Genomic DNA, 11569 nt, shown 5'->3' with positions numbered 1-11569 from the left:
TTGTTGGAATCGGGCGGCGAACTTGTTGGAATCTAGCTGCGAACTTGCCACGTAAAATGTCTACATGTTGAACATTATTATTTTTTTGGGCTATGTCTTGTGATTGTTTCGTATGATTATGTTTCAAACCTATCGATTTGATATTATTGTAATGGCTGGTGAACGGTACGTTAGACGATTGAAATAATAGATTGTGACAACAATAGTATAAAAGTGATATGATGTGTTGTGATGTAATGTGATGCAGTCGTAACTCCCTTTCTTGAATTTGCCATCACAGAGACTGATGGAGTCAAAGTGTTAAGTTTGGCAGTGTGAATCGAACATTCAAGAGTGTATTTATTACCCTACACGAACTAATACGTTTTCATATTAAACTATTATTATTATTACACGCTCCACCACTTGTGACACAGGGTATATTAATTTAGTGCGGTCGTAAGTAACAGTCGGCATGGCTTAAGTTAGACCCACCTTTTATTATCGATCGATTCAGAATCATAAGCATGTCTGTCCGTTTGATATTTGCCTATGTAAATTTTTGTTCAAACTTCAGCTCACAATTTTTGAGATATTTCGATGAAATTTGCTACAGTTACGTGTTTTGAACGCTATTGAAAATGGTTCGGATCGGTCCACTTTTTCGTCCACTCCCCATATATAAGCCCTATTCTAAACAATTGTTATGTAGACAAAAAGTGCAATTTTCAAAATTACTCAGCAAAAGTGGCTAATTAGTAGTGTTTAATAGGTGCTTGCAATACTTTTAAAATGCATTTCTGTATTGTTGCATAGCTTCTAGCAATTTGATGATGGGTTTTTATTAGCAAAAGGCATTAGAATCTTCTAAATTAAAAACTCGGGGTTTTGAAAGACTTCGATTGACTTGAGCGACTTAGAGAATCCAAGGCATATCATTTCGATCCACAACTCTCAAAAAATGCCGATATATTTTAAAAGAAGTTCGCTAGAGATGGAAAGAAAAAAAGTTTTTATATATTTATTTGTTTATTTATTGACACTTATGCAACCTCGAAGCCATTACGGCAACAGATTGCGTTGTTTATCGCAGCTGCAATAATAAAGTACAATAACACAAAAATATTCTTAAACAATCTAAAGGAGAAGAGAAGTGAAACAAATATAAAGAGAAAAAAATGGGAAAGGATTAGGTAAAGCAACCAAGTATGAAAGAAAATTACACTAATCACAGTCACACTTCCATCCCAATACTAAGTAACTACCTAATCTCATTGTTATTGGCGAAGGTTAAGTGAGATAAGTGTATCTAAATTGTCGCAACTCCCTAGGCAGGGAATTATAAGCTCTTGTAACTCCTACCTGAAGGGCTTTGATCAAAAAGCACATAACTCGAGGAATCAAGAGAAGATTCTTACGAACTGATCTACTAAAAGAAATGAGATTAAAATAGTCATTCGGCTCCTGTCATAGGATGATGTTAGAAAGTTTAAGAGGAAGTCCGACTTTAATGAAATTTGCGAAGGAACCACCAAGAAAACGTAGAATGTAAGCTGAGACATGGTCGTGCCATCTCAAGAGAAATACATATCTAATTAAAGAATTAGATACAATTTAATGAGATACAGATTAATTTGCAAATGTCTAACACAGGATCTAAAAAAATCGGGATGAACATGAATTATAGAGGAATGCGAGTTTCCTTTAATTTTTTTTTTAAACATCTCGCTTTAAGGAGTTTGCAGAGCTGTCAGATCTCTCCTCGTTTGCTTGATCGAAACGTCACAAACTTTGCACATTCTCGGCTTAGGCATATAGGCATACAACAGAGAACCATTCAAGAGACTCAAGTATAGGCCCCGAAATTTTTTCAGCATATACACGATGGCTACGGTAATGTCTGCTGTTCTCGTAAGAGACAGGGTCAACTGGCCCTTTAGTTCATTTCAATATCGCTTTGTATATAGCAAAATCAAATCGTATTAAGTTCAAGTTTTTCAATAACTGAGTCATATATATCGACATGATTGCTTTGTATGCGTTAGAAGCATTGCCAGTAGTGGATAAGTTGGATTGTGTGTGAAAAGCAAAAGGGAAAGACATTAAAAACACAGCTCTTCTTTGGAAAAGTTAAGGATGTTAATGTTTGTGTGTGGGTTGATAAGTTTTTCCCAAAGCTTCAAGTATTTTGGATGCGTAATTACTGTTTGAATCGATATAAGAGAACTTTCGTGAAAATCGAAAAGGTTAAGCATTTGTTTTTGAAAGCGAGCGATACGCCTACGCAAATGAAGGACGGACTGGACGCTGGGTGCGGGAGTTTTTCATCAGTATTGACGACGGTGAAATTTTTTGTCGCTGAATTAAAACATTCTCGGACGAGCTTTTTTATCAATAAACATTCGAGGCAACTAAGAACCGTAATGACTTACGGAAATAGCATTCAAATGCAACAAAAAATGCCGGGCGATCGTCGAAGAACGTCTTTGTTGTATATTGCATCAAGACTTAGGCATGAGAAAGCCGATTGCACGTTGGTTATCGCATTTGTTCACAGGCAGGGTAACAAATCGATAACGGCTACAATCGTAAATGGAATGAATGGCAGTTCGATTTGCCACTTTGTCCAATTCCCCGGACCTAACCCTCAGCGACTGTTTTGTGTTTGATAAATTTCAAGAAGGTAGACAAGAGGGAGAAAGCGTTGTTTAAACCGCAGCGTACTTCGAGAGTCTTAACAAACAATTCCCCAATCCGTTGCATCGATTCGAATCATTCTTCAAGGAGACTTTGCCGATGTCGAATTTACGTCGAATTTAAGTAAAGAAATTGTTTTGAAAATAGTTTTGTTCTCGCTTACTTCGGAATCTTTACAGTCAATCCTCGCAGGCAGCGTGAGAATTTATCGATAGTTCTTATGGGATTATGGTTTGGATTTAGCGAGCAAAAGAAGGAGACGTTTTGCAGGCTATTTATGAAAACAATTTACGCATTGACAACTGAGATAAAGCCTTTGCTGACGCTAGATTTTAACCATAAATTTATGAATAGTAAGAGAAGCTTGCAGGCAGAAAGAGACGACGTCGAATATTAACCATGCGAACCAATGTTTTAATTTTGAAATGACTCTTTCTGTTGTAGCTATGCCCTTGTTGCTCTGAACATTGCCTCCCGCGCTTCTCTTTTTCCCTATACCCCCTAGAGAAAACGCCACGCAAAGAGTAAAAGTCTCGAATTAAGAGATAAGATGAACAAGAAATTGTAGGTGTGGTCTAACGCGATTGATATTCAAAGAGTCGTTATAAGACTTTCGTTAGTAGACTTGTAAAATGTCAACGGCTGCTTGAAATGAATATTGAAGCAGATATATTTTCTTAAAAAAAAAAAAATCTTTTTTAAAATTCTCGTTACTTTTTGATCAAGCCATATAATATTTGCAAACACTTATGTTATGAATATGATATAATAAAATATGCGAGTGCATAATTCCGATTTTCTAATTCGGATTTTGAAAAAAATTTCGAAATTTATATTAGAAATTTGTAAACTAATTATTTATATTCTATATATATATATATATGTATATCTTTTCAGAGTTATCATTCGCATACACAGCACAAACTATCTATTGGAAACTTGCACAAATTTGAAACTATTAAGCATAAAAAGAGAATGGACTCATCATTTACAAATGCATCATTGTGATTATATATATGTGAATATATAAATGTAAATAGATTCTAATTGAAAAGGACTAATCGCCCAAAAAGCAATCAAAGCAGAACAAAGCAAATAAAGTAGCATTTGATCATAAAAACGCTAACAACCACAACAATCTTTGTTTTACTCATCCGTGGCAACAACAGTTTACACAAGAAAAAGGGACACAAAAGAGCAAAAAGCCAAAAGCACAACTTTAAAAACCGCATAATATAAAGCTAAAAGAAAAAAGCAAAAAAAAAGGGGAAACAGAAGAAAAGAAAAGAAACCCAAAAAAAAATAAATAAAAATAAATAAATAAATAAATAAATAAGAGAAAAGAAAAAAGAAAAAAAGAAAACAAAGAAAAGAAGAAGAAGAAACGAAAAAGAGGAATTTATGTTTATGTTATCTTTTTGAAAGTTCTTCCATAGCATAGAGTTCAATTTAGACTGGCTCAAAACGAAGAAAACGGGGGCGCTGAGTCTCCCGACGGTACCCAAGAAGGTAGAGAAGCCTGCTGGTGGATTCCTTGGTCGGCTATGGGTTGCTTCGGTTCACCCAGCTCAAAACAATCTGATTTAAATTCAGAAGATACGAGAAGCCAAAAACGGCGCAGCGATGCAATATCTAAACAATTGCAAAAAGATAAACAACTCTATAGAGCCACGCATCGGCTGCTGTTATTGGGTGCCGGTGAATCTGGAAAATCAACTATAGTCAAACAAATGCGTATACTGCATGTGGACGGTTTTTCAGAGCAAGAAAAAAAACAGAAAATTGATGACATTAAAAAGAATATACGTGACGCTATTTTGGTAAGTGAATACCTCTATGAACCCAAAAAGGATAATAATAATGTTCCTTACACGTTACATACATAAAATACGAAAATTTGTGTAAGATTGCACTCGAAGACTGCTTTTATTAGCTCTATTCGAACTTGGGATCAATTTTTTACTCGAATCTTTCCAAACAATTGTGAATGGATTGACTCTTGCAAACTGATAGCCATCAAATACGATCTGTGTACCACCTTTACATTTCTAACTTGATTATTGCTACAAATACCGAAAGCAGGCATCAGCAGTTCGAACGTATGGAAAGCTCCCAAATTGAGAAGAGACGCAATATATATATAATTACAGAATCTCGACTCCTTATGTCTTTGGTATAACTAGAAACCTATCATCAATCATATTGTTTTTTATGCCCCTCATCGAAATGGGATGGGGGGGGTTGTTCGTTTTGTTGAAACGTTTGCATCACCCAGAAGAATGCTTCAGAATGCTACATATAGCATTCAGCAGCTAATACTAAATCGATTTAAGTATGCAAGTCTGTCCATCCGACCGCCTCTGTAATGTAATGTCTGTGGCCGTAAAAAGAAAGTTCCAAGTTTTTCGTTCCAAATTTGGTAGAAATATTGCCAATTCTTACAAGCAGATTAATATTGAAATTGAGTCAAATTGATCAAAGGATCGGCACACTGCACAACATAACTTGAGACCGCCTCTGTTTTCAAAAATCAAAAAAAATATTTGATTTTCTGCTCCAAACGTGATCTTGCAGCATCTATACAAGAATGAAAGTAATTAAGAACGCCCGCTTAATATTATAATATATGGAAAATTCATTCTTTTACCAAAACGTTTACCGTAACCAGAAGAAAGCGTCATTGATTCTATAAAGTCTACTTTTTATTGAAGTCTACCTTTTATTTGATGTACCTCAAACACTTCCAATGTAAACTTCCAATTTTTTTCTAGAAAAGTAGAGAAAATCAGCCAAACCCACCAGGACTAGTCAGCAGACCGGACTATGATAACCTTTTTAACCGCTGAAAGCGTTTCCTTAGCCCGCCTTAAAGTAAATAAGTGAGATCATAAACAATTCCATTCAAGCAGATCCTTCAAAGCAACAACAAGCGATAAACGTAGCGCACGATAGTATTAACAATACGACCTAACCTAGAAGAAATATAAGCTTTAGTACCAGAGGCCGTACAAAATATGCGGTATTGAGAGAGCGTAGGTCATTTTATATCTAATGCATTGAGGTATATATATATATCTTTATATGTATATGAAATTTAATCCCAAGAAACCGAGTAAAGCCCATTTGACACGAAGAACCGTCACTTCCTAAGCAAATTATTGAGTTAAAGTTTTATTGGTTCGAGAGTCAATGTAGGGATTTTTGTTTTTACATCGATATATTGAAAATGTGATGAGAATGCAATGAATATCCGTTTAACAAAGTGTTCCTTTTCTTATTTTATAGACTATTACTGGTGCAATGAGCACATTAAATCCACCTATACCATTAGAAAAAAAAGAGAATGAAGCCAGAGTTGAATATATACAGGACTATGCTTCAGGTATAATTATTTTAAAATTATTTTCCCTAAAATAATAAAATTTCATTAATATCTAATTTTTCATGGGAACAGGTCCAGATTTTAATTATCCGCCAGAATTTTATGAGCACACAGAAGAATTATGGAAGGATAAAGGTGTTTTAGCGACATATGAACGGTCGAATGAATATCAATTGATTGACTGTGCAAAGTAGTAAGTAAAAGAACTAAGAAAATAAAAAAAATAAATAAAATAAAATACCATAAATAAATAAATAAATGAAAGAGAGAAAACTTATTTTATTGTATTATTAACATATCTTATTATAGCTTCTTGGATCGAGTTAGCATAATAAAACAACCAAATTATACACCAAATGAACAAGACATACTAAGGTGTCGTGTTTTAACTTCTGGTATATTTGAAACACGATTTCAAGTTGACAAAGTCAATTTTCAGTAAGTCATTCATAAAAATTTTAATTAATTAATATTTTTAGTAATTAAATATTTTTTTTTTTTTTTTTTTTTATAGTATGTTTGATGTAGGAGGCCAACGGGATGAACGTCGCAAGTGGATACAATGCTTCAATGACGTTACTGCAATTATTTTTGTAACTGCATGCTCTAGTTATAATATGGTTTTACGTGAGGATCCAACACAAAATCGTTTACGTGAATCTTTGGAATTATTTAAAAGCATTTGGAATAATAGGTAACCAAAAATATATATTCAGCAATTCATTGATTCATTGATTCAATCGCTATTACAGATGGTTGCGTACAATATCCGTAATTCTCTTTCTTAACAAACAAGATTTGTTAGCAGAGAAAATAAAAGCTGGTAAAAGTAAACTCTCGGATTATTTTGCCGAATTCAATAAATATCAAACACCAAGTGAGTAATAATTAACACTTACCGAAAAGCATATCGAATGAATCATGTCCTTCTCTTGACAATTGCCTCAATAATCACTCAATCATTGTAAACTTTCGAAATCTTTCGAAAATTTATTTTTTTAGTTCATTGCGATAGATTCAATTCAATATGCCTTAGAGAAAATTGATTAAATATCTTTTTCCGAGAGAGCAGAAGAGAGAGACTATTCTTATGGCATTGCGTCTCTTTCAAGAGATAATTAACTTGCTTTTTTTTGAGGTTAGGTCAGATTTTCGATTCGATTCGACAGTCCTAACCGGATAAACGGGAATTTAAGTGAATGTATTATGAAATAATTCAAATCATTGTTTACCGTTCGTATTGGTGAAGAATAGAAATAGGACTTTGCAAAAGAGAATAGGGAATGGTACGAGTTCATCGTTTACGGAAATTTTCCATGAATTTTTCACAAGTTTGTTTTTATTTTTTAATATAATACGTCTCCAGTATACAGTTAGAAAAGTTAATTTTTCCCACGTGAACTATTTTACCCCCGTATGAATACACGTGTGAAACGTGCTTTCTGCTTCTAGATTCAAGTCATTTAAAATTAATAATTATAGGAACTGAACACAGAAAAAATTTTTTTATTTCATTATTACTATGCCCTGCTCCCTAGTGGTGGTGTGGTAGAAAGGAATATTAAGCAGATACATGCAACATACAGAAGGACTTGAGATAAAGCAACCTTTTATTGTATCGATTGATTGAGAATCGATTTGTCTGCCCGTGCCTGATGTCTGCCGACTTTCAACTTACAAGTCGCAACTTTTCAGATATTTTGATATTTGATGATATATTTGGTACACTGACATGTTTTGATTCAAGGACGAACGCCACTTTCCATAAAACACTTTATTTTGGAAAGTCGTTACTTGGATAACTGTAGTGTAATGCAAGACCCAATATATCATTTTTAATTGTTTTTCTAACAAGTTTTTTGAAAGTTTTTTTAATAAAATAATAGAATTGCGTTTTAATAGAGAAGTTTCGCTATGATTACACCTGGCACTAGGACTTCTATCGATGTGTCTTTTTTTAATTTCTTCAAGTGATAGGACCATGCATAGAAGAGATCAGACGCTCGCAACAAAGATTTTATAATTTATCAAATAGGGCAATGAGTTTAATATCAAAGAGTTTAAATTTCGATGAATACGATAAGTTGTTCATAGACATTGTTAATGATTACTTGCTAGGCCTCTCACATTATAGAGGCAAATTCTACTGACAATAATTGGCTTTGTTGCCACTATCGCTAATTAGAGCTCACATTTACTGCAAACGAGGCGACAATTAAGGACCTCATTTTGTTGGAACCAGAAGCATACATGATTCATCGCCCTTTGCTAGTGAGGAATTGCCCCCCAGGATGTCTAGAGCAGAACAAAGGATACGTCTCCGAATGATGAAACATGCAAAACAGCAATGATTATATAATCCGAAGAATGCAAACTATTGACTCGTTTTCGGCAACTTTGGAACGAATAACTTTCGCAAAGTCTACTAAACTCGTACGGCTTTTCTCCTAATTTTGTTTCGTTGTTGAAGTTTACAATTAAGTTATTGTGTAATTTTGAAACATATTTTATTGAACATAAATTTGGGGACTTGCCGGGCATGGGTTCGCAGCACAAGCTTAAGTTCACTATCTCTAAAATGTTCTACGTAGATGTTTTACTTTCCATGTCAATCTTTGTCACTATTAATTTTCAAGTAAAAAAAAAAATTTTGATCGATTTTGAATTATAGACAGTCCAAAATATATATGCTTTGTGGGGCCAATAATGCATATCTCTCAACTTTACAAATGAGAGAACACTCCTAGTGTATGCGCATCGAAAAAGCATATCCACTGTTGATAACCATTGCAAATACAATTACATAAGCAAATCAAAATAGCGCCTTCGAAATTCGATTAAGTTTAATATCTTCTTGTCTTCATTTTAGATAACTTTAAATATAGTAGGATTTTAAACGGGAAACCTTGCCTGATTTTGACAATTTCTTTCCAAAATGTCTAGCCAGTATGACATCCTTTTTGTTCTTCTTTTCCAACTGGCTAAGAATGTCTGCGGTTTTTGAACCTTGCTAGGCTTAGCTGACTGTTTCCACTTTTGTGCGGCCGCTATAACATCGCCCTTGGAAGATGCGTTCAAGTTCTTGTAGACTATACTTTGCGTGTAACGAGTTAAAAAGTCAGTTTTTAGAAAATATAGTTGTTTACGTACAACCTGTTGGCGTGTCGTTCGCCCACTTTGGGCCGTTTTCATTACAAATCTGTGTATGATAAATTCATTTCTGCGAGCAAGAAAATTAAACAGCCAGATATTACAGGCACCGACGGACAGACGGACATGTTAAGATCAATTCAGAATTTGATGTTGGTTAAAAAATATACCTGAGGCAGTCGATTCACAAATTTATGCTTATAAAGAATATATACCTGCCGTGTGGGATCTTCGAACCTTTCTTCTGCGTGCTGGAAACGTTTTGACAAACTGAATAAACTCCTCACGCCTTTGGCGATGGTTAATAAAAACTAAACATTTTACACAAGTGGTTTCGGTGTGTTCCGCGATTAATTAATAAATTTCGATGACGAAGGAAGTCAAAAGTCAAAGAGATCTAGCTATAGCTAGTATTAGGAAATAGCTTCAAAAAAAAAAAAAAATAAGCAAGCGACAGTGTAGTACCATAATGAAAACAGCTTAAAAAAGCGATATGCATATAAGCAATAAGTTGGTTATCGAAGACTTGACTTAAAGGCAAAGAAAACGTCTCTCTCTCTCTCTCCCCGCCTCTCTTTCTCTCTTATTTTAATATTGAATTTTAATATAATTACTTATCGATAATTTTCTTCTTTCTTTCTTAGGTGATGCAATAGTCGAGTCTGGAGATGATCCTGAAGTCATAAGAGCTAAATATTTCATACGTGATGAATTTTTGGTAAATAATAATTTCATTCAATAGTAAAAACGAGAAATGTAAAAAAAAAATTCTCATTTATTTTTATTTAGCGTATTTCTACTGCTAGTGGTGATGGCAAACATTACTGTTATCCGCATTTCACCTGTGCTGTAGATACCGAGAACATCAAGCGAGTATTTAATGATTGTCGAGATATAATTCAAAGAATGCACCTACGTCAGTATGAATTGTTATAGGTTTATTCTACAAGAAAACACTTAATAAAAGTAATGTGCAAATAATACAACTAACCAAAATGCATTTTTTAACTTTACTTCCCATACCGGCAATACATATACATGTATACATATATATATATATATATATATATATATACATAGCAATCACATTTTAAAAAAAAAAAGTTGTGTTTTTTCTTTAAAATCCAAAAAGAAATGAAACACAAATCTTTTCAGCCACTTCCATAAAAAAAATCATTTTTTAATTATTTTAATTGTATTGTTCTTAATTTGTTTGTTTGTTTTTTTTTTTTTTTTTTTTTTTTTTTGTAAAATAAATTATAATTTATAATAATTTATTTTATGCTTATTAAAAGAATGAAAAAAAAAGAGTATAAAAAAAAAATTATTTTAATTTTAAATACATTAAATACATAAATTTATTTGCTCTTTGTCTTTTTTTGTTTATTTGTTTACTCTAATTATTATTATTAAGGAATGAGAAAATTTATTGGTTTTTTAAGAAATCGTTACTCTCTCATAGCGATAGCGACCTCTTTTACGGAAATTAATTTGGTAAAGCATTTGGTTTTCTTGCAACGACTGTCAATGATCAAAATAAAAAGGTAGATTTTAAACAAGTTAACCAGAGATACTCTACTCTTGTGTAAATTACAATGAAAAAAAGAACGGCAAAGCCTTTAAATGAGGATTAGATGAATACTTTCCGCAAAGTTAACCTGATTTTCAAGTTTCCTTGTGTGGAATTTGTAAGAGTGCGTTCGTGATAGACCCGTCAATAATACTACGACGTACAAAGTAACTCGGAAGTTTATAACGATTTTTCTAGAATTTTAAATCTTGGTCCGGAGAAAGCATCTGAAATTTTTGGCTTGCGTTCAGCTCTCACTCACCCATTTGTATAGTTTTAACGACTTTAGACGCAAATGGTGTGAAAGGATTTTTGACTGAATTTCGATTTAAAAAGTTATAAATATTTGTATATATTTATAGAACATTATCATTAGGACGCTTTACTTTTGTTCGCTTACTTGATCTTTTTTTTAATTTTCATTATTTGATATCTTATTATGGAAGAGAGGATTAATTGGAGCCTTTGATCAAATACTTCTTACTCCCGCATAGAATCGGGAACGCCTTCAATAAACCTCCTTTAGCTGAAGGGCAGACGGAGGAGAGTTTTTGTAAAGATTTAAATTAACGGAAGCCGTTCTCAGATATTAGGAAAACCTGTGCGTTGTTCTTCAAGCATCTTTGGAATAATTGAAACTTGAAACCGATTTCTTATCATTTAAACATAGTGAGCAAATATCTCATGCCGTCGATGACAAAGATGAATTATTGTCGATCATAATTTCTTATATGCCAAAGTAGTTTGTATTTGTCTTTCCCTTTTGAAATATGTCTGAAATTCTCTTTCTT

General features: G+C 33.3%; 1 protein-coding gene across 1 annotated transcript; it reads left to right on the top strand.

The window, feature by feature from the left end:
* Positions 1-4013: 4013 nt before the first annotated feature.
* On the top strand, positions 4014-10248 carry LOC119636041 (guanine nucleotide-binding protein G(s) subunit alpha). The gene is made up of 8 exons (XM_038031120.1): positions 4014-4496; positions 5962-6058; positions 6131-6251; positions 6368-6496; positions 6573-6752; positions 6811-6935; positions 9853-9926; positions 9998-10248. The coding sequence occupies exons 1-8, from the start codon at positions 4221-4223 to the stop codon at positions 10142-10144; spliced, it is 1149 nt and encodes a 382-aa protein (XP_037887048.1). The 5' UTR covers positions 4014-4220; the 3' UTR covers positions 10145-10248.
* The last annotated feature ends 1321 nt before the right edge of the window (positions 10249-11569 follow it).

The sequence above is a fragment of the Glossina fuscipes genome, unplaced genomic scaffold, assembly GCF_014805625.2.
Source record: "Glossina fuscipes isolate IAEA_lab_2018 unplaced genomic scaffold, Yale_Gfus_2 27, whole genome shotgun sequence".
Taxonomy (NCBI): Eukaryota; Metazoa; Arthropoda; class Insecta; order Diptera; family Glossinidae; genus Glossina; species Glossina fuscipes.
Note: the sequence above shows the minus strand (reverse complement) of the source record. Positions and strands in the feature narration are given on the sequence as shown.

Bases quoted from the DNA above. Each gene is read 5' to 3' on its own strand.
- LOC119636041 (XM_038031120.1), top strand. From the start codon at position 4,221: ATGGGTTGCTTCGGTTCACCCAGCTCAAAACAATCTGATTTAAATTCA. The intron at 6,252-6,367 runs GTAAGTAAAAGA...ATCTTATTATAG, and splicing joins TTGATTGACTGTGCAAAGTA to CTTCTTGGATCGAGTTAGCA. The intron at 6,753-6,810 runs GTAACCAAAAAT...TCGCTATTACAG, and splicing joins AAAAGCATTTGGAATAATAG to ATGGTTGCGTACAATATCCG.